Source organism: Topomyia yanbarensis, chromosome 2 (assembly GCF_030247195.1).
Source record: "Topomyia yanbarensis strain Yona2022 chromosome 2, ASM3024719v1, whole genome shotgun sequence".
Taxonomy (NCBI): domain Eukaryota; kingdom Metazoa; phylum Arthropoda; class Insecta; order Diptera; family Culicidae; genus Topomyia; species Topomyia yanbarensis.
Genome location: NC_080671.1, coordinates 171,313,290 through 171,337,252, shown reverse-complemented (window position 1 = coordinate 171,337,252; position 23,963 = coordinate 171,313,290). Strand labels below are relative to the sequence as shown.

Genomic DNA, 23,963 nt, shown 5'->3' with positions numbered 1-23,963 from the left:
CCTAGAAACCATTGGTGCAAGTGGAAGCTCTGCATCAAATCTACCGTAGAAAAAAATAACACCGTTGATTTTTTTGTCTCCTGTTCCACAACGGTCCAACAAAGAAGAATTTCAAATGCTGCCTATAACACCTATTTTGTCAATAGTATTAGCACAAACAAAAAAAGCTCAAAACACAATGAATGCAAAGAAAGGAATCTAGCTGATTCGACCTTTCGAAGGAATTATCACAATAAATACAAACTATGTCGGTAATGTCTAAGTAGGTAATTATACCAACCATATATATGTATTAAATTATAGATTGAATAATTAAAGTAAACAATTTCCTAGAGATATAAAAGCACTTGATTCACATGATAAGGTCCGTTTTTTCGTGCACCGTACATCGAGGGGCAATATAGCTCTAAACTCTTGTATTGCACAAAGGTACTCAGAGTTCTTCTGAATTGCTCGCAATTAATAAAATAGTAAATTAAAACAAGATGGGAGCTATTACGTTGCGAAGCCTGTTTGATCTCATATTTGACAGTTGGATCTGTCGACAGTATAAAAAAAATTTCGCATCTAACAGTCCTCGTTGAGAACAACAAATCCTAAAAACGCGATTGGCGTGGTGATCGCTGATAATTTTGCAGTATAATGTGGCAACTTGTCACCAAAGTACGATATAGAAGAAATTATGTTGATCGTATTCAAGAAGTTTTGCTTCAAGCTGGTCGGTTCAGGAGATTTGAAGTATTGCCGTAAGTCTGTCAGAATCAACATATTGATAAAAATTTCCTTCTCATGCGTAAGAATTAGGGATAGACGAGGGCTATCTGAACCTGACAAATGCGAAGTCTAGCTGCGAAGTCAATGAATCTGACCGAAGGTTGACGGACCGGAATGTGTTCCAAAGAGCATGGTACTGTAATCAAAAATTGAATATGGCTAATCCCATGTAGAAGGAGTGTATTTTCAGGTAGCTCGATTCATTTTGGAATGTACATAACGGAACGCTTCTTCGAACATTCACGATTGCAAAATCATACGGGATGTATTAATTTAATAAAATATAAACAGGCAATTGTTAGAGATGCGCATTTTACACTATTACCATATTGTCCACAGATTTCGACATAGCAACTGAACAACGCACTGAAGATCACTGGGATCCTATTTTGTATCTCGCATTTCTTTAAGATTTTTGGCTGCATAGCTTTCAAAATACTATTTGAGGTGTACAATTGTTTTGCCTGTTGTATCTAAACAGCAACACATTAGCTGTGTTTGTCCACCAGGTGATGTTTTATTGAACTTAATTCATAGACCGTATCAAAATTGAAATAACCGGTTCAAATACGAGTTTGTAAGCAATCACTTATACTTAAGTTAATCGTAAATATTATACGGGGGTTGCTTTTCCCTGCTGGGGATGGGCTGTTCGGGCTTAAATTTCTTCGAACATTCAAACGCGAAAACATTGGTACAGATTATGACAGATGTGATGTCCGCATTCGTTTCCCAACATGAACGTTGTCATCGGTTCGTCAGAGCTTCCCTCTGCAGCTGGTTGTACGTACAGTTACATTTCTTACACTTGCCGCATTTGAAATCGGTTTTGATAGCGTGGTTAGTAGCCAGCTGAGCGTCATTGATGGCTTCCTTCACGAAACGATCGCGCGAGTTTTTCATTTCATCACTAGTCATTTCCTCCGGAGTCATTTTTGCAAAACTTTGAGCAGTGAGCTCCGCTAATGAAGTTACTCCTCAAAGTAAGATTTTTGGGATCCTTCAAATTCAAACACGTGAGCAGATCTGGTTTATGTTCTTATCGGTGTTTCTAAACTCTTCAAATAAGGCTTCTTACAGTTCGTCGTCCAGCTCTTCTTGAGTTTGGCAGCCTTTCGAAGGTTCTCCATCCTCTCGCAGTGCATAGGTCAACATTTCACAACACTTGAGGCGCACAGCTACTGCGGAGCTGGGAAACTAGACAGAACAGGTTTCTTGGAATCCTTTTCCTTTTTGTTGTCCGATTTGCTGCTGTTCATGCTAGATGATTTGCTCAATGACTTGGACGAAACCTTAGTTCATTCTTTTGAACGAGGTGTCACAGCTAGGAATCTGATACTGACACTGATCACTTCGGTCATCTTTCTTGCACTTCCTCAGTTCGTTAACTGCCGTCTCAATTCCCAAACGTCCACATTAAATTTCGATCGTTAACAAGTGAAAAAATCTTGAGCAGGAAAAATCAACATTTACAGATGTCAAAAACAATTCGATCAGTGCAGCCAATTTGAGTCCTATTTCATCAAAGTACACTGTCACTCTGACAGTGTACCTTTTTTGGTGTACCTGGGTTATAAAATGTGTTCTCGAAAAATTGTAAGAGCAGTCCGTATTAACATATTTGTATTTGGTTAAACGGCAACCAAATTATTCAATTAATAAACAATTTGACGAATAGTTTTGAATCTTAAAGGAAGAAGAAACGAGGACAACCGTACCAATCGTTTCCGTTTGAAGGGGATATGATAAATCGTTGGGAGTGACTTTGCTAAGAAGGTTAATGTCACTTCTTTGGTCCTTTGAGATGGGACAGAGGTATTTACAACTTGCTCTGGCTGTTAAGCCTAGGATAAAGCGCCTTTACTCGCTATGGGCTACGCCGTTGGTTGCAGTTGTTTTTAACAGCAGAGTCAAAAGTTGCTAGCAAACGACTTTCAATTTATCGATGTATGAAGAGGTACAAAGTGTTAAATCCATAAGTAAAAGTTCTTATGCGCACTCCACATGGACAAAGAATCTCCTTCCATCAATAAAATCCAGACGATTAAATAACAACATTTACAATACTCGTTAAAGCACTGCCTGATGGTTTGTATGAGAAGAGCGCGTCAAACAAAGTGTAACTAAAGTTCAATGCAAATAAGATCAAATTAATAAATTCAAACGATCTCACCAAAAACCAGCGGTTCTTCAAACTTTGGCCATTCTTGTGGTTGGCCCCGGGGGTCCTTGATCAGATTCTCTGATGCTCAATATAAACTGCAACTGAAGTACACCAAAGACTGCTGATAATTTCAGTGTGTAGACCAAACCTGTTCCTGCGTCCCAGCAGAGAGCACAACATAACTAACTTCCTTAACTTCATCAATTTTAATCCTTATTCCAGCACTGACTGTCACAACTATTATATCATATTTACTGTAGATATTCACAAGGAAAAAAAATTCTGGAGCAAAAACGCGACAGATAAAAAAGTCCCCATTAAGTCCTTCTTCACCATAGTAGTCAAACACAAGAGAATTTTCTGAAAACACATTTTCATTAAATCAACATAAAAAAATTGGAAAGTCCACGTGGACATCGGAAGGACGGGGTAGGGTTACAGGAATTGTCCACGTAGGGGTAGGAGAGGGTCAAAAACGAAGGTTTTTTATCCACGTGGTATATTTCGATGTCAGCGGCGAGGTGATTTACAATATCGACCAGAACATAAATAATTTTCAATTTCACAAATTGTAGTAACTATTTTTGTTTTCCTAAATATATATTATACCAAATTCCTAAATATATATTATACCAAATAAATGTGTACTATCTTCAAAATAAAATTCCAAAAAGGAGTGTTCCCCTTAAGTAAAACAACTCAATCCCGCTATCTATAATTTCCCTGCTGAAGCGTCCATGAGAATGATCGAACAAAAGTGTGGCCGGTCAGCAATTTTTTTTTTCAAATAAGAAAAAATATATTTTGTAGTAGGTAGTGTGTATTGACCATTTTCCCTCTGAAATTGAAAACCCATCTTCTTAAATTACCTGACGTACAAAATCGGCGAGTCTCTGTGGTAGGATACATTAATTGTCCACGCTTGTCCACAGAAGAGCACAGAAAAAAATATTTTGTAATTTTAAGTTTATTTTCATGCACATATTTGGAGCATGAATATAAAGGTAAAACTAAGTTCCACCACAAATCCACACGACTTGTCGTGCTTTATTCAACGTATTTTGTTATAATTTTACACGTGGATTGAAAATTACAGTTTTTTTAAACTTCAGTGTATTTTTACTCGAATATTGCTGTAAAATGAATGACATGTAATATTACACGAATGAAAGTGCGAAATTGTATGATTTTTGATGCAACCTTCCCATCAGCTGCTATTGAATTGTTTGTTGATTGGATTTCTGGTTCCGGAGCTACGGGTTGAAGAGTGCGATCACGCAGCAAATTCCCATATAAACTGAATTTAAAAATTCTCAAAAAGGGGAGGGAAAATTTCAAAATCGAATTTGTATTTTGGATGCCAAATGACTTTAAAATGCATGAAACGTTGAGGTTTGATGTAATCTCAAAAAAAATTGTTTTTTGACGAAAATTGACTTTTTTTACTTTGGCACATTTTTGCCTTTCTCATATAGAAAGGTTATGCAATCGCTCTACAAATCGTCAACCAAATAAATTTTTTTGGTTTGTATAGGCTTAGATAGGAGTATGCAGTAAGGGGTGCTACTTTAAAATTATAACTAGTTTAAAATTTCTTAACGGATCTTCCTCCTTGATTCGCCGCTGGTTTTAAGCGATGTTTCAGAGTCGACACATAGTATCTCAAAATCGAGGTTCTCGATCCATTGTATGTAGGGTTACTGCTCCCTAATTCATCTTAGCTCCTTTATTCATCTCACCCATTTGAACACGTTAGTTAGAGCAGTATCTGCTATCTCTATTCAACGCATTAGCTTAAATGGTAGGATGAATAAGGGTACGTTGTACTCGACTTTTCGCTTCGCTCAAACGGGAGCATTTTACATTTTACAGGCAAATTTTTTAACTGTACTTCTTCTTAGGTACGTAGCAAAGATGATGATACCTATTTAAGCGCAATCCAGTCACTATAAGTCGAGTTATCAATTGAATAATGTGACATACTGACTAATGAGATGAATAAGGGCACGTCCACCCTACTATGTGCAAATCGTACTGAATATGTAATATACATTTCCACCATTGTATTGAACATAACGAGCCATGGGATCGTAGTTTGGACAAATGAGAAAGGCATGATTGCACCACTAGGTGGATTAAAACAGGTTTTTTGTGTGAGGAGAAAAGAAAAGTTTTTTTTGTTCACGTGATGTATAAACTACTTTAACGATAAAAATTTCGCTATGAATTTTGTATTCGGTTTTCCATACTTTGATTCAGTTTATGACCAGCGATGAATAAAGTTCCAACATAGCAAAAATAATTACTTCTCAACTAAACGATATTTACTACCTGTGTGAGATTCGAATAGCAAATTGTTATAAATTATAAAACCATTTTTTTATCATCAAAGTAGTAAAACATATCAGTCTTTTGCAAAAGTAAAATATTTACAGATTTAAAGTATTTAGAAAATCGAATTAATTTTTAATATCTTTAACTTGAGGCGGCATCCTCTAGAAGTTATATGCCATTAAGGGCCGATTTATTCACCCTCGCTTAGCGCTTAAGCCAGGTTTAAACGTACTGATGAATCTGGTTTGAAAGTTAAGTGAGGGTGATGAAATCGACTCTAAGTTGGTTGAATGGTACTTTTCTCCTTTTCCTGTCAAAAAATATAAACATTCATATCAAAAACTCAATGTGCATATCGCAACTTATACTGGCTGACCATATCACGGAAAAATATGTGTCCATGTATTTTTGACCGCGTATGCAAATAAGTTGGCTCAAGGATTTGAACCAGTTTTGTTTAAGAGAGAGGAAATCATGTTACCAGGCCATCTTAACCAACCCGCCGAAATATAATGTTTGCATCAGATAATTTTAAATGTTATAAGCCGGAATGTAAAATTTCACAAATCACGTGAATGTAATTTTTCTTTACTGGTATTTAAATAAGGCCATATTGTCATATGCATTGAGGCTAGACACATCTCGAGTAAAGCAAAACGTGATGGATAGAAACTAACGGCCATTTCCGCAGAAAATCATCGGTACCAATACTAATACCTACCACCAGGCGGTGTCGGTTGTCATCAATAATTCAAATTTTACGTTTACTCGGCGCACTTGAAAATAATTCCTTCTCTCCTATTTTCTTGCTACCGGAAGCCATTCCATTTGACAGCCAACCGCTATTTGCCAGGTAGGCGAATGCGGCGAAAACATGGAAATCATGAATGAGACAGTGCTCCCAATATCTCTGAAAAGTTTGTGTTGCTTTTTTTAAGGAAATAGTATAATGTAAGTGAATAATTAATTCCCTTTATGAGAAAGTCATTAAGAGTATCTTCGAAAATTAATGACTAATAATTTAGCTCGTTATTGGTAGCATTGGTGTCCGATTGATATCCAAGAGGCGTAAACAATTTTATTTCAAGTATAACGCTTGAATTATAAATTTTCATTTATGTGTATAAAAGTATAAAGAATTATTATTCTTGAAAGTTCTTTATACTGTTTCAATCGTATTGTACTATTCGTACTGCACATACAATTATTAAAGGTATATAAAATTAACGATTGTAACAAATCGCAATGTGTGGTATTGCATCCATACAGTCGATTTGTAAATGATCTTCAACAACTGTTTTTGTTTGTGTTCAATTTAAAATTCGTATTATTATATTTTTATCGAAATGACGCTGACGACACAATCACTGGGCAGCATTCATATACCATGCTTAACTTTCGTTCTGCAAGCAAAATATTTCTAAACTACCTGGCAGCCTTGTCGCACTACCACAAACGTAACGGTCAGGCGAGTTCAAACATGGAACGCGTACATGCAGCCGCATCGCATCACAGATGGAATGAAAGAAAAAGAAAACACACGGCAAACGGATTTTTTCTCTGCTGCCTGCTTCACAGCACAGTTAATTATTGTTGGTTTTAGCGAAAAAATAAATTGTTTAAATAGTTTTAAGTGCACAAAAATATTACAAAACTACGGGTTGAAATCGATTCTATCAGTAAAAGTGAACATTGCCGTGAATTATCCTGAGTTTTACCGTTTACAGTGCGAATAGATTCCGTCAGTGGTTGTTTTCGTTTCGCTGTTTGGTGTGACGCGATTTTCGTTCGACGGTTGATTATGTTTGTTTTGCTGGCTTCGCAGTCGGAATTTCTTTGTTAAATATATTGGAATTGCATGAGTTTAGAAGGTAAGTGACTGTCGCTCTTCTTTTACATTTATTTCAAACGAAGCAAATCGTTTTCAGTTCAATGGATATTTATACTGAAAGTAGTGGAGTAGATTCATCGCCTGATATGAATTCAAGCGTCGAGCTACCGTCTCCAGATCGATCCGTCGTAATGCCCCGAAAGCTTACCTTTGGAGCATCGCCGGATGATGAAAATATTAGTGGAGATTACCGGCGAGCTGCGTTGACAGTAAGTCCCCGGAAGCAGCCGTCGGTATCTCCGCCGTACCGAAAAGTACGAGCTCTGCGGCTGTTTGATTCGCCGGCAACCCCAAAGACAATTATTCAAAAGTCGACAAGTAAATACATGAAAGCACTTATCAATGCTACCACCAAAGATGCGGATTTGTTAGCGAACCCGATCGATGGGCACGATCAAATGATTTACGAGAAACCTCGGGCAGTTCCCTTGCATCGTAACTATGAAAATGTGATGGCGTCGGCAAATGTAAATCCTTTCACGCCACCGGGAATGTTCATGAGAACGAAAAAGCGAACTCGTTCAGGTCAGGATGGGAATGATAACTTGTTAAGCACTAGCTTCCCAGTTACTTTTACTTGTAACAAGGTAAACCAGCAGCCTACGCGGCAGAGCTGGGGCTTCTTTCAAACGCAGAAGCTTGTTAGTGATACACTTAAAACATCCAGCTTGCTAGAGGATGATTACGGCGAAGTACGACAGGCTCCGAAGCGATTGGCACTTCAGGATTCAAATATCTCTCGCTATGAAAAGGAGTTCCTGGAACTGTCCCTACTCGGTGTTGGAGAGTTTGGAGAAGTCTACCAATGTTTAAATCGATTGGATGGATGTGTGTATGCGATCAAGAAAAGTATTAAACCGGTGGCAGGAAGTTCCTTTGAAAAGACGGCGTTAAACGAAGTATATGCGCATGCTGTATTAGGAAAGCATGACAACGTCGTACGTTATTACTCGGCGTGGGCCGAGAACAATCACATGCTTATTCAGAATGAATTTTGCAATGGAGGAAGTCTACATACTCTGCTCCAGGAACGAATCCTGAAAGAATCTGAACTTCGAATGCTGTTGCTGCACATCGCCGAAGGACTCAAATATATACACTCAAACGATCTCGTGCATATGGATCTGAAAGCTGGAAACATTTTTCTCACCAAAGTACCAATCCGACCGTCCTGCACAGGAGTGATTCATCATCCTGATAGTGCTGATGATGGCTTCGAAGACATTTATGAAGACTTGGACAACGAATACATGATAACTTTCAAAATTGGCGACCTTGGACACGTTACTTCGGTGAATGATCCCCAGGTTGAAGAAGGCGATTGTCGTTACCTTCCGAACGAAATTTTACAGGAAGATTTTTCCAATCTACCAAAAGCGGATATTTTTTCATTGGGTATCACGCTGTACGAAGCTGCCGGTGGAGGTCCCCTACCAAAGAATGGACCCGAGTGGCATATGCTGCGTAATGGTAACTTTCCCGACCTACCCGGAATCAGCCGGGAGTTTAACGAGTTGATCAAAATGATGATGCATCCCGATCCTGAAAAGAGGCCATCCTCCTCTACAATTTTCAATCATCCGTGAGTTATGAGTAGTTTTTAGGTCTGTTCTGCTGGTTTGTTGTGCTAATTCTTTCTTTTTTTAGGGTTCTATCTCCCATTGACTCCAAAAGCAAAGCTCAGCTTTGCCTAGAACTCAGCATGGAGCGACAAAAGAACGAGGTACTCTTACGGAAGCTGAAGGAGCAGAGCAAAATGCTCAAGTCGTACGAGCAGGCGCAGACACCAAGTAAGTTGAAGCTGATAAAACCAAAAAAGTCTCAAAAGTCGCAAGTGATCTAGTACAGGTTGAAATTCTCATCAAATGCAACATCAAACAATGTTTGAAAACTGTCGTAGTCTCTCAAAATCTTGAATTATAGCAAAAAAAAACATTTTCCGGAACCTTCGGTACCAAAAAATTTGCTACGTTATCATTTTCCAACCGATTGCTTGAAAAATAACTTAGGAATGGAGGAACATTAAATTGTTTTCTCTAATCAATGGGTTTTGATGCCCGTCAAAAAAAAATTAAACTTAATGCTACGTCGCACAATTTCTGACCCTACCCTCCTCCTCGTCACACTTCGTCACAAATTTGATATTCCCTCTGTACCCCCCAAAATGCTACGTCATTTATGCATGACACCTAGAAATGCAAAATGTGGGTTAGCCCCTTTTGGACGCCAGCCATTCGGTTAGTCATACGCCCTCAGTCGTGATAAGCATAACAGTCCCATATGTATAGGAAATTCATAGCAAATTGGACTCTAATGCGTATCACGGCAGTGAACAATTATTTGAAACGTAAAAATAACTGACAACAGTATAATTTCACGAAATCAACGTACTAAGTTAGTTTGACATTTTTAAGTTTCGAATGAGCCATTTCGATGTAAGTTCCCACTAAATTTCTATAAGCATTTCAACCATTTGGGAGAAGCCGGATTTAGTAGAATTAATTCGAGCAACTTGATATGTGTGCGTGTAGAATTATTCATGTTTTCACAACAGCTCCTCACCGGACAAAACGCCCTTCTAGGTTCTGAATGGTATGCCCCATTTTTAGCACAACCACAAAGTAACTATTGAACAATTGAGCCAATTATGAGCTTTGATTAACAATAATATTGATTTTCTTTAGATAAAGCAAGGTTTCATACAATGTATGACCATTTTAAGCATGATACAAATTTTAATAATTCGATTAGGGCATGTAACCCTATTGTTGTGGGGTAATCTCACCGATTGCTGTGGGCCACACTATCCTTTTGTGGTAGGGCATATTACACTGAAATTGGGAACATTTTGCCCTGGGTGAGCGAAGAAAGTAGAATATGAGCATCTTTGAAAATGTGTAATATTTTTATTTTCATGCTTTCAACAAAGAATTAAGAAGGAACTATTTTCTGATTAATATAGAAACAAATAGTTTTTTTTTAAATATTGCCGCGTTTCGACTTTGTCTCATCAGAAACCGATACTAACTTTTTGTCGGAATAAAAATTTTCGCCCTAGTGAGAAATTTTGGTGTTTTCCCAATTTTTCTCCTTGGGGTAAAATATAGCATAGAACAAATCTAGACCAACATTTGAAAAGGGCGGAATTCCAATTTCACATATGCGAGAAAACTGCTAGCCAATATTACGATACCAAAATCAAATCCTATTTTACGGATAAAGCCTGAAATAATCGTTTAACAAACTTATATGGTTGACAAATAGGTAACTCATAGTATTACGAAGAAGCAAATGAACAAAAGTGATTAATTAAGTTTAAATCGGATTAAAACTCAATACGCCATATTTATTTGCAGAATGTTATTCCGCCTAAGATTTTACGCCCGCTAAATTGTCAACACTGGAAATTCGCCGTGAAATTATGACATGTCACCATTATTGTTTGTTGTTACGCTTTAGATGAGACAATACTATTGTCGAGTATTGACAATACTTTTTATAACTTGAGGAGAAAACTGATGTATTTAAAAGTAATTGACGTATTGATGGAAATATAACTAACACATCAATAGTGTTGGTCGCGTAAATAACTAGAATTGTATTATTAAGGGTACAATAGTAAATTTATTCATTTTTCTCTACTGCAATTATAACAACACATTTTAAGGATTGTATTATTCAAAATCGTTCGCAATACCATTATCAAGATCGTCATCAAAATATTCATCTTGAACGTCGGTTTTCGCCTTCCTTCCGCGCTTCGGGATAACGAGGGTCCGTGACATCGCCTCGTAATATGTCTTGTTCCCGACGAATGGCATTAGTTTTTTTTAAATCCAGAAGTTTCTCGTACGGCAATGGAATAGGCTCAGTTTCCATTTGTTTCAAAAGTGGTAAAGGTTCGTCGTTTATCGTATCGTTGCTGCAAATCTCCAATTGGAAGTATTCATCTGATGCCAAATCCGTTTTGTAAAACACGGTTCCAGGTTGCGTCGAACGATATTCAAACATAGCTACCGTTTTGAATTTTATTGGTTCACCAACAGAGTTCAAACGAGGTTTTTTGTACTGACTAGACAGACTTTTTAAGGACAAAAGTTGATGTTGGTCCAGCTTTTTTACAACGAGCGGCACTTTTCTTTTTATTTGGCTTATAAATACTGCCCAATCTCTTGGTGTTTCGATGTCCATCGAAGTCGTCTGTTTGGCTCTCTCGATTGCTCCGTGGATAGTATCGACTTCCATGTGGCTGTGGCCACTTACCATGAACTTGTGCCTGATAGTAACATCTCGCCCATCTTTAAAATTTTGTTCAGTTATGTAGCTGAACATCATGCACATTATAAAGTTCAAATTCTGGCCTCCACAGCGATCGGAAAACAGATTTATAACCTTAATGTCAGGGTTTTCGGCTATGAACACCTTCAAATCAGCTAATATACATGAGCCGATTTCATTAGCTCCTCGTCTACCTCGTGACTCATCCCACATATAGCAGAAGCCCTTATTTTTATTACGATGTGTTTCGAAAATTGTGAGGTTGTACGTATACAATTGTCGTTTGTAGAAGGCCAATCCATTTCGTAAATGAGGTGTAGCCAAGCACTTCTGTAAGTCAAAAGACACAGTGCGAACCGTGGAATCGCTTATGGCATCCGCTACATTCTGCTTTTTTTGATCGTATACTATTTTGGCTTGGTTTTGATGCGAGTACAAAAGTTCCTCTGCTTGCCTTTTTTTACCTTCGTCATCTGCTTGTTTCAGGAGAATTTTCAAGCGATCACATTCGCCACATGTATCAGCTTTTGGTTTTCGAAAACCAAGATTGAATCCGTTAAAAATAATGCGATACTAGTTATAATGTACGGGATGCTGTGCATCTTTCTTGCACTTGGAAACATACAATTCGTACATTTTTGAAATATTCAAATCGCCGGATAAATATTTCTTATTAGTATTTTCTCTTGTATAGTGCGAAAAATATGCGGGAAAGGATTTAATATGTTCCTCAATGTATGCTTTGGTTTCAGTCGTAATCGGGCAACGATTGGTATTTAGCATCCGCTTATCATCAGAACAAATACCCATACCGGCAACTTTTTTCAAAACTAGCACGCGAACTTTTTTTTCCGTCACATCAAAAGTGTTCAAAAACATTTTCAGACACACGCGAACCTGACCGCCGTCTCCAGGAAGGTGATACTTTACTATAATGTTTGAATTATATCATAATTAGTCGTTCTACGTATAATTGTCCCATGTATATGGAATATCCCATTAAACAATGGACAATATTGTGAATAGCGGTAGTACAAGATTTAATATTTATAGAATTTGTACATAAATTGAGTAAGTTATATATATACGAAATGCGTGATAAAAACTGTGATTCCAGTTTTTCAGAATTTTAAATTTATATCACATAGTATTATTTACCCTTCATGGACGGGATAAAGTAATCTATGGACGTCATTTTATCAAAATTCTACAATCAACGATTAATTCGAACTTACTCGATGGCGCGCTACGAACGTCACCGCAACGTGACTGCTCAGAAATTGATCCTGTCCTGAGACTTTCAGTTCCAGCAAATTTTTCAATAGCTTTGATCTGAGCTCTTCGCTGTATTTTTCATTACATTTACGCTTAGAGCAGCTGCAAGATTCTCGTAGCTTTCGGGCTGGTGCTTTCGTGTCATTTTTTCTAATATATTCCGAGCCCTGTTCCTTAAGTTTCTTGTTATTTAATTTCTTCGTTGAGTTTACAGGAATTGTATCATCACGATCTAGTTCAGCGAAGCCCATTTCATCATGTTTATTTTCATCACTTGCAGCATCTGAAATTATATCCATTATTAACTATAGAAACTATGCTTCAAAGACGGTTTAAACGGATTATCGTACTACAAACAAATAACAAGACGGTGCAATCGAGAAAGGCGATTGAAGTCTACCATCATTTGGTGCTTGCTGGACCAATACGGTGTGACCAACAGATGGCGTTAGACTACTTGGTGGTAGAAAAGCGTAGTAGAGAAAATTTTAAACAGCGCAGACCAGGTGAGATCCACTCGCATACGCTAACCTACAAGCAAAAAATATGTGGTCCTATCCGACCCCACCTGGTCTACGGAGGGTTAAATCAAATGTTTCTTACCATTCAAATGATCTTCATCGACGACGGATTCATTACGGTACGGTTCGAAATATTCATAGATTGAAAAGTCATTCATCAATGTCGCATCTCCTTGCGGCTCGTAGTCCTCATCGTCGTCATCATCATCATCGTATTGCACGCTTAATTCGGTGTGTTTCATATCAAATACTGAATTTTCTTTGTCGCGTTGGTTTCCCATTACGTGACAATTTCCATGGCGATCGCCAGATACCGGGCAATTCAAATCGATCGGCAATAGGACCTTGTGTTCCACTTGGGAAGGAGAAGATTCTACAACAACTTAAGATTAATAAAAAATAATCAAAAATCAGTATAAAAATATACCATCATTTAGTGAGACCCTTTTGAATCGCTTTTTTTCCATTAGATACTGGAAAATAGTTCTCCGTGGAATAGCCTTTTTGTTCTGCTGCAGCAGATGGTAATGGGTCTGTAAGGAATTCAAAAATAAATAAAGATAAAGGAACAAATAATTCAACAAAAAACTAACCTTTTACAGTATATTTTTCGTTGCGACAGATGAAGTTCAAGGCTTGTTCGATTTTTGGCGCGGAACATGTAGTTTGTGATTTTCTCGCTATCAAATTTAATGGTTCGACTTTGTCGTTACGGAAGGAGCAATCCAGAGGGTCTTTCTCTATACAAGACATTGACAAATCCAATGGTAGCAAATTTCTTGGATCTCCATATTGAGGAAGAGGCGTTGATGAAAGAACATCAGTAAACGATATACGTGTTTCATTCATAAAAGATGTTTCATGCGCTGTGTCCGTGCGGAAGGATTCTAGAGACACATCTTCGGTAGCGGATCCACTCCGGTTCGAACGGAAAGATCTTGTCGACGAACTAAATTCGGAAGCGTGATAACAGGATACCGCTTCAGACCTGATACCACTTTCTAAACGGGCGGAAACAACATCATATTCTACCGTTGGAAGAATTGTGATTTGAGCATTATCGTTTATAAATCTGTATGCACTAAGAGTGAATTCCGTGCCATCAATATAATTCACCGCATCTAGGAAAAAACGATATTTACTCAATGAAAATACCTAATACGAATAGAGAAGAACATAGCTACTTACTAGACAAATCAACGACAATCTGCGACATTGTCTGATCTGTCATTCTCGATTATTTAATCAGACTATTAAAGAAAATTGAATGGCGGCGTAATAACAATCTGTGCACATCAACAGCTTATATCCAGGATGAAGTTCCAGTTTTGACAGTTCGACGGGCAAAAAAGTGCGGTGAAATGACGCCTAAACTGTGATAGGGGTGTAACATTATTTTTTAGGTTTCATCCTTGGGGGCTGTTTTTATAGACAAACATATCACGAAGCGTTTTATATTGAACTAGAAATATATTTTTAATGATAACCAGCCTCGAACGTTCAACAGTTTGTACGGATTTTACGTTATTTGAGCAGAAAGGCGGAAGAAGAAAATAATCGGAATGACAATCACTAGGAATTAAGCCATTAATAAAACTTCCATTTTAAGGAGGGCAACACAAGTTTCAATATAAGTGTAAACAGTCATTTTGAACTGCTCTGTCGGCACATGGAATAAGAAGTTTTGTTTACATATTGGCTCTTCCGCTTATCGTACATTTGAACACTATGAATTCATTTTGGTATCATGCAGGCCTTTTCAGGCAACGTGCGACAACGATACGAAATGCGCTACTCATGTCTGTGGAACAATTATATTTGAAGATACCTGCCATGCAGCACTTTAATGATGATCTATTAACAATACAAACATGTTCAGTCATAAGGACACACGGGGAAACTATATGACCCATTCCGGTGATTCCGGATTGCCTTTTGTCGGACGAAGTGAAGTTAGAAGTGAATATTCCTGTGACGCGGCACATCAAAGTGCACCAGCTCGATTTTATACGTACAATACTATCCCAAGTAAAGTCATCTAGGAACAGAGGAACACTTTATAATCAATTCCGGTTATTCCGAAATCCGGTTTTTCGGATGAAACATTTTTGTTAATTAAGTTTTGCTTTTTTGTGTTTAGAATTCATCTCGTCAGTAACTAGCACCATCTGGGTGTCTAGTTGGACTAAACTAGTACCCAAATAAGCACTAATCCTAATTTGGGTACTAGTTTAGATACATCGTCTAACTAGACACCCAGATGGTGCTAGTTACTGACGAGATGAAACACAAAAAAGCAAAACATAACTTATATTAGGTCTTGTGCCCTTAACGCGCAAAACGGTTCAGTCCAATTTTATTGCATTTTTGTTAATCATTTCTGTCATGCGGCAACGGAATCATTTCTGTCATGGAATACGGAAGTTCGGTCAAAACAACTCTAGTAAATATTCCTGTCATGCGTCAACCCAAAATGACAAGAATAATTACAATCATATCTGAATGCATTTGGATACAGTGTTCCACTTAACGACCGGTCCCGGTAATTCCTGATTCCGCTTCTTCGATAAATTTTTTAGTGAATATTCCTGTCACACGGCACACCAAAAAACATCATGTCGTTTGTCTTTAAACTATTCAAGCACATTTGAAGTCTTCCGAGCATCTGATGACTAGTAGATCGAGTGTATTGAATAACAGGTGTATTCAGGTACAAACGTTTCACAGGTATAGGTTACCTATTATGGATCCACTACGTCTCTCAGGTGGTTTCAAAATTAATTTAGACCCTTTACATATACAATTTATAAATGTTCATGTTATTTTAATACCAGCCTTCAAGCTATACATTGAAAAATCAAAGAAACTGACTCAAATTTGCCTCGAAAGGACTCCATGAATTTTTTTGTATAAAATCGGAGCCGCATATTTAAACAGTACAACACATACGGTTTATGAAACTTGAATAAATTTCGGATCATTTGCAGGTGGTTTGGTTGGAATTGGTTTAGAAATCTGATAATTGAAACCAATTGTGCACCGAAATAATGAGATATAATACAACAGCGGTCAAACTTTCGAACAAAAGTTTCCACCAAGATATGTTCGTACATTATTGTGGTATCAAAAATCCATGTTGAAAAAGGCTAAGTTCGCTGCTTTACAGAAACATACTAACTTGCAGAGGAGTCTTCTTTATAAAACATAAAAAGTTTCTATCGATATATTGCTGGAATATGATCGTACTAAAAAGCAAATTTGAATATCATCTCATTATAATATTACCCTAGCCATTTACATCACATAATGGTGCTTATCTAGCTCCACAACATTACTTATGATACAACAGCTTAAGCATTAACTGTTTTGCCTTGATCAATGTGCGTTCCGTATTATATTGCACCGGTTCCTCACTTTGGTGAAAATGGCGTTTACGTCACTTTATTTTCGCGTTTTAAAAGATCATTTGGCATACTTTTTCAAAGACAATTACACTGAAAGACGTGGATTTTAAGAGAACTCAGAAATATGAAAAATGATATTTGACCAAAGTGGCGCTAACGTCACTTCTGCATATAAGGGTAGGCCGCTTTTCTAATACTTTTTGGCTTGTTTAATTTTACCCCCCTAGTCCGACCAGGAGTACTTGCACCAAATTTGAAGCTAATCGGACAAGTCTAGCTACCGGATCAACGTTTCTGAAGTTTGTATGGGTTTTTTTGACAATTTACATGGAGAAAACCGACTATATCGCATATTCACCGCCAGGGGGCACTGTATGCATCGTATTATTGTATTCTGAAAATAAGAAAGATAATTGAGTGGTCTACAACTTTGCGAAGACAGCTAGTCAATTCGACGGTATGAATGTTCTTCGTTGTTCGGAAAGGGGGGTAATTCCAATATTCCCAACAACATATCCGGAACTACGGTCATTTCCGGAAAGATGTTCTTGGTTCCTAAAAATAGATAAATTTTGTGATCGTTTCTAAAAAACCGCATCAAGTTTGGTTAGAACGTGGCTGAGTACCATTATTTTGAAATTTAATATTTTTAATGAAATTGGGGTTAGGGACGTAAGAGTAAAAAGAAGTTATTAAACTTTTGGCGAATTGATGTTTGAGTCAGTTTTGCAGTTTTGCCTAGCAGTGTTTAGGGCCTAGCAGAAGAAATATAGTAAGTAATGCGAGCCATGCTTTGGTTAAATCATTTTAGTTCCACATGTTACCGCATAGAGGGCACCAACACCAACTTTTCAATGGAGAGAGATAGTAATTAGGTCTCTTCTACAAAGTTGTAGAATAGGTATTTTGCAGTACACTAAGGTTTTTTTACACCGTTTTTTTTTGCACGGTTTTTTTTACACGGCTTTTTTTACACGGTTTTCGCAATTAGCACGGTTTTTCGCAAAAATGTTCTAAGTCCTTTTAAAGGCAAAAGACTTAGACGATTTTTGATCAAGTTTCTTTTGCACGGATTTTGCAATTAACACGGTTATTCGCAGTCCTATTGAAGGCAAATGACTCAGACGATTTTTAATCAAGTTTTTTTGCGCGGATTTTGCTTTTATTCAAAGACTAAATATTTTTGAAAAAGTGGAAAAGGGTTCCTTCTAGCACGTCAACAATTTGGTTGCTTTTGGAACAGTATTAACGAGTAGACACCGTGTCTGAGGCCATTTTGAAAACCAAGATGGCGACTTCCGGTTCAAAGAAATTCTCTAAACCCCATCAACATGGGTATTTTTGGAACGGGATTGATGAGTAGACGTCAGGAATTCTCTAAAACTATCAATATGGGTATTTTTGGAACGGGATTGATGAATGGACGTCATATATAGATGTTTAAGGCTATTTTTAAAACCAAGATGGCGACTTCCGGTTCAAAGAAATTCTCTAAACCTCATCAACATGGGATGAGTGGACGTCAGATATCGATGTCTGTGGCCATTTTGAAAACCAAGGATGTAGCTTTCGCTTTGGCGGAATTCTTTAAAACTCAATTAATATGGTTAATTCCGGAATGGTTTTCATGAGTAGGTGCTAGAGATCGATGTTTGGCGCCGTTTTGAAATCCGAGATGGCGACATCCGATTTAGTGAAATTCTCAACAACCAAATCAATGCACGAAAAAACGCCAAAAATTAAAATGTAGGCTTCAGAATAAATCCGTAAGCGTAAGGTCGGGCTTAGTTTTAGCAATATTTTTTAAAGAGAATGCCGAAAAAGCAGCAAATGACCCTAAGGTTGAAACTTCTATAATCGAAGCAAAAAAAAATAAGAGGTAGTAACAAATTATCTGATAGTTCTAGACAAAACGTTGCATTTTTCAGGATATCGGGATCGTAGAAAAGAGAAAAGTCATCTACACGTGGGAATAAATTATTTATTAAAAAATTTGATTCATTTGATTCATTTGATTCATTTGATTCATTTGATTCATTTGATTCATTTGATTCATTTGATTCATTTGATTCATTTGATTCATTTGATTCATTTGATTCATTTGATTCATTTGATTCATTTGATACATTTGATTCATTTGAGTCATTTGATTCATTTGATTCCTTTGATTCATTTGATTCATTTGATTCATTTGATTCATTTGATTCATTTGATTCATTTGATTCATTTGATTCCTTTGATTCATTTGATTCGTTTGATTCATTTGACTCATTTCATGATAATTTATTTTATTCAATTTGTTAGTTTGAGTCAATTTAATTTATTCTATTAGTTTTATAACTATTTTTAAATATTGCCTAATTTTCCATTTAATGAGCTAATCTAATTTGATTTATGTATTTAATTAATTTTATTTATATTAATCTTTCTATTCATTTTATGAATTTGAAAGCCTTTTTTTCGTTTTTCGCTCCTTTTTTATTTTGTTCGTTCTATTGATTTTTGATAGTTTATTCAGTTTATTCGAGGTTTTATTCGTGCAGACAAGAAACTGTTGTGTGCCTACTTCGCGTAAATTCTGCAAGCTGATAAATGCTCCAACAGTGATATGTGTAAGAAATGTCTCATCTCACTGCTAGGTGGATTAAGTTGGTGTTTCTTTTCTAAGCGCTGTTGGAACGTTTCCAGTGGTGGTGGTTTTCTTAATAACTTTCGCCATTTTCAAATATTTGTTACGTTTTGCTTGAATTTCTTTATTGTTTATGCATAAAAGTAAGATTTCAGTCATAATTTAGACCCAAAAATTTGACTTAATCAAACCGGACTAAATCCAATTCATTAGAATTGATAAAATAATTATTATTTGATTTAAGATACAATGGTTTATGGGCCAGACATCGTCCTAATCCCATTTCGCAAATTCTCATAGGTTTTTTTTATTATTATCCGCAAAATCGGAAATCGTCATCTTTGGTTTCAAAATGCCATCTGACTTCGATCTCTGGCATCTACGTGCCAATCCCGTTCCGAAAGCACTAATATTGACTGAATTGTTGAGAATTCCGCTGAACCTGAAGTCGCCATCTTGATTTTCAAAAGGAATCTCCAAGACCAGTCGTAATCCCTCATTCTGTAATTTTCTAAGTTTTTTACTTTCAAAAGAATATAGATTGTTTCCGCCAAAACCGTGTTTATTGCGCATTTTGAAGTTGCATTAACACTGTTTTTTTACACGGAGTCCGCAATTATCGCGGTGATTTGCACTTTTATACGGTATGTATCACCCGTGTAAAAAGAAACCTAGTGTATATGTATTTTCGGTAAGTTGAAATCTTGGATCATAAAATGGCTTCAGATGTGGATGTAGATCTAGAAACTGCTTAGTCATCCGGTTCCAAAACATTCCATATTGTCATTACATTACAAAATATCTTCGGGCATTGATCTCTATTATACACTCATCAAGCCCGTTCCGACAATACCCATATTGATTGGGTTTTAGAGAATTTCACTTAACCGAAAGGTGCCATCTTAGTTTTCAAAATGATGTCAGGCATCGACATTTGGGGTCTAGGCGTTAATCCTGTTCTGAAAACACCCATATCCTTGAAGTGCCGACTTCAATCTTCAAGATTCGTCTACATTGTTCAAAAATCTTCTAAGTTTTTGTACATATTTAAAAAGATTTAGAATGAATGCAGAAACCGTGGTATGTAATTGCGAAATCTGTGCAAACAAAATTCAAAAATCGTTCAAAGTCTTTTGCATTCAATGTAACGCAGTATTTTTTTACACGGTTTTTGAAATTAACGCGTTTTTTGCACGGATTCCGGAATGACCGCGGTTTTTTTACACGGTTTTCGGAATTAACACGGGTTTTTTTTACACAGATTTCGCAATTAACGTGGTTTTTTTACATGGATTCCGGAATTAACGCGGTTTTTTTACACGGTTTTCGGAATTAGCACGTTTTTTTTACACGGATTTCGCAATGAACGCGGTTTTTTTACACGGTTTTTTTACACGGCACGTATTCCCCGTATAAAAAAAACTTAGTGTAATTCTTCCAAACATTTTGATATGCTATCTCTCTTCTATTAAAAGTTAGTGTTGGCGTCCTCTATGTGGTCACAGGTGGATCTAAATTTTTTATCCAAAACATAACTCCTATGATGTACTATAATTCTTCTGAACATACTATTCAGCTAAATCTATCAATAATTTCACAAAAATGTATAGTTTGTGGGAATAGAATACTGATACACAGCTATGCACTGCTAAGCCCTATGCAAAACTGACTCAGACGTCTCTTCACTAAAAGTTTAATAACTTCTTTTAACAAAGTCGGCAGTCTTAGCAAAGTTGGGTTGATTCCTTTACAAACAGTATCAACATAGCGTATAGTGGGCAGCACCGTCCTTACGCATGGCCACACTGGGAATGTAAACCTGCTCAATTATGGAGGCCCCTTGGTTTAACAGTGCCCAGAGGCTCCGAGTTATCTTAAGAAGGCCCTGCTATTGTGCAGATCAACAGCTATGTCTTGCACAATCAATTACAATGCGCTTGAAATTGTTTTTCGAGCATATCAATTTAAAAATTTAGTACTTCCTCGAGCGAACTCGCCCGTTAATTAATTTTCACGCTAAGTTCGCTGTTATGCGAAACAAGGTCGAGTCGCAAGCAGTTTGCTCGAAATAATATGCAGAATGCCAGGCCTGGTTCAAAAGCACGAGACAGAGTTGCCTAGTTCCCTGACTCTAGATTGAAATAAACACCTTGTACCGGACACACATTGAAAACCAGTTTTTCATGACTGATTTTTATTATCTCTTACAGATACTCGCAAATGTCGGCCCAACAGCTCCCGAGAACTAACCGTTTCGGACCGCAAGCTTCGTTCCTACTCACGTAAGAAACGTCCAACGAATCTGATTGCTGCGCGAAGGGGCATTCGAGACAACAGCAAGAGCAAAGAATATTGAGCGAGGAAGATCAACAACGAAGCCACTACAAATGTCATGACGCAGCCAATCAGTCCACACGACTCGATCGCAGGACCCACCCATTGTTTTATTTGGAAGACATCAGAAACATGCAGCCTAATCGCGCGCGATAAGATATAATGATCAATAGTACCATCGTTGCAAAAAATGGGAAAATATGGAATTTATTTTAAATATCAAGTTACTGATGGTTTCGGTGAATCTCTGGAAACGAACATTCCCAATCAAGCCATTGTCGAACAATGTCTGTTCGAATCTCACCGTCATATTCATAATGGTTCATTTCTTTGTGGACCATATTTCTTTTGGGATTATTTTGAACCATTGTTACAAATCAATGGCTCGAATTAGAAGAATAGGATTAGGTTTATAGTTGAGCATAAGCTCGGTTGGTCTCCCTCTTGGCATTCGCACTACATGCCCAGTCCACTGGAATGAGTTGTGCTTTATTAACCTACCTGGGTCAGCATGTTTATGCACTTCATACTCTATCAAATGCAACGACGTGTTATGACCAGATTACTACTGTCAATTTGAAAGTGTTCTAATGAGCCATGTCACATTTACGTGTTGAAATTATAGGTTACCCAACCTCTTTGATGATTCCGTTTTTGTTTTCATACTACACATGAATAGTCAGACAAGTGAAAAAGCTGATTACATCCAAATTTGAACTAGTGTAGATGATTTTACAATAGTGTAATGATAAATAAAAATCTGTGACTAGATTGCATAGCTCTAGAAATACATCACTATCTAATAATATTTTCATTTTCACATTTGTACAACACCAGTGTATCGAGCGTAAGGGATAGAAGTATTACTCTCAAGTTCGAACAAGTGAGGTGTAGAAAACGAATATGCCTAAGAACGGTTAGTTTCTAGATGTAATTTGTCTTATCAATATCCTGATAAAACAACATCTCACTTTTCACTTAGTCATAGGAGAAGTAAAACAGGATACTTGAAGTCTGATTTCATGCTGTGAATGAGAGAAACGTGTAAGTTAGAAAAATCACATAAATAAACACCAACTATTTTTGACATTAGGTTTTGCTTAACCAAACAACGGTAATAGGAGGTATGGAAATTTTGAATCTTTTCTACTATCCCACAATTTTTCGCTTTTCATGACTAAGAATAGTTCTGATTAGTTTTCAAATCCCATCAGTAACTAGGGATTAAAATTAATTCTATGTTTTTTCATTGCAACGAAACAGCAGCACCGAAAGCAGAGGGAGCGTTTTTTCGACCATCGAAATTTTTTTTTTAGAATTTTTATTAATCGACGTCAATACTTTCTTGAATTAATTTTTATTCACTCATGTTTTTAGCGTTCTTTTATTTGCCCATATTTCGACGAATTTGTTTTTTTTTCTAAATTTTTCCCCGCTTCCTTAATTGTTAAATGAAAAAAAAGTACACAAAAATATACAATTTAGGTTTACCATAATTACATTAAAGTGTTTCAAAATATTATTAATTTTTGGCAAAAGTTAAACTAAATTAACGTAAGTGGTAAGTGTTCGAAATGTTTAGAGAAACAAATACAAAGGTAGTAAAACCAAAAAACAAGCTGTGACCCATTTACAAAAAGTGTGTGCCTTTCTAAGAAAAGATTATGACTGTTACAACACAACATGACCGGATCTGATGATAACCCGATAATTATTGTGATTAGAAGCTCGTTTATGTACGAAGAAAATAACTAAAAACAAACTGACCATTTATGAATGCGAAAGGTACAGGAAAACAACGTCATACTAACATACGAATTCCAAGAAAGGAAGGTAAACAACACAAAAGAATTTAACAAGGACGAAAAATCCAAGTGAGAGAAAACGAGTGAGTGAAACGGAAAAAAAGAAATTTGTGATTTTACTACGTAAGCATAAGAAACAAAACAAAAACATAGAAGCAGGATTTATTTCTGTTCACACTGCATTCAAAGAAAGTGAACGTGAGAAATCCGATAGTTCACGATTAAGTTTCTTCCATATTTCAAACAGTCCATTAGAGAGAGATAGAGAAAGAGTGTGTGTAGAGCAGCCAGGATAAGTGATCAATCCCGATCATCTGCAAACTGTCGGGCGATATGATTTTGCCATTTGCCATAGAAGAAGCTGGTTCAGCTTCCGACGACGGGTAGTTTCGAATCACTTCCGATGCGTATTAGTTACTAGTTGATAAATGAAAAAAATGTTCCAAAAAGGTATATTTTGATAAGTGATTTTCATCTAATTATATATAAGAAAATATTGTAAAACTGCTCGAAAGAGAAGAAAGAAGATTCACAATAAAGAGATATTGATCAAT

At 36.8% G+C, this 23,963-nt stretch overlaps 2 protein-coding genes and 1 pseudogene across 3 annotated transcripts in view; 1 reads left to right on the top strand and 2 right to left on the bottom strand.

Annotated features, from left to right (window-relative positions):
• Window positions 1-1,450: 1,450 nt before the first annotated feature.
• On the bottom strand, window positions 1,451-5,955 carry LOC131679893 (transcription elongation factor S-II-like; annotated as a pseudogene).
• An 811-nt stretch (window positions 5,956-6,766) lies between these two features.
• LOC131682114 (wee1-like protein kinase) lies at window positions 6,767-23,961 on the top strand. Its single transcript, XM_058963339.1, has 4 exons — window positions 6,767-7,143; window positions 7,201-8,745; window positions 8,811-8,953; window positions 21,481-23,961. Exons 2-4 carry the CDS (start codon window positions 7,205-7,207, stop codon window positions 21,624-21,626), a joined length of 1,830 nt encoding a protein of 609 aa, XP_058819322.1. The 5' UTR covers window positions 6,767-7,143; window positions 7,201-7,204; the 3' UTR covers window positions 21,627-23,961.
• LOC131682113 (cilia- and flagella-associated protein 251-like) overlaps window positions 23,690-23,963 on the bottom strand; it is a 42,130-nt gene continuing 41,856 nt past the window's right edge. For both annotated transcript variants that reach the window (XM_058963338.1, XM_058963337.1), the window contains exon 14: window positions 23,690-23,826. The gene's annotated coding sequence lies outside the window, so the exon portion shown is untranslated. The remainder of the gene's footprint in view (window positions 23,827-23,963) is intronic.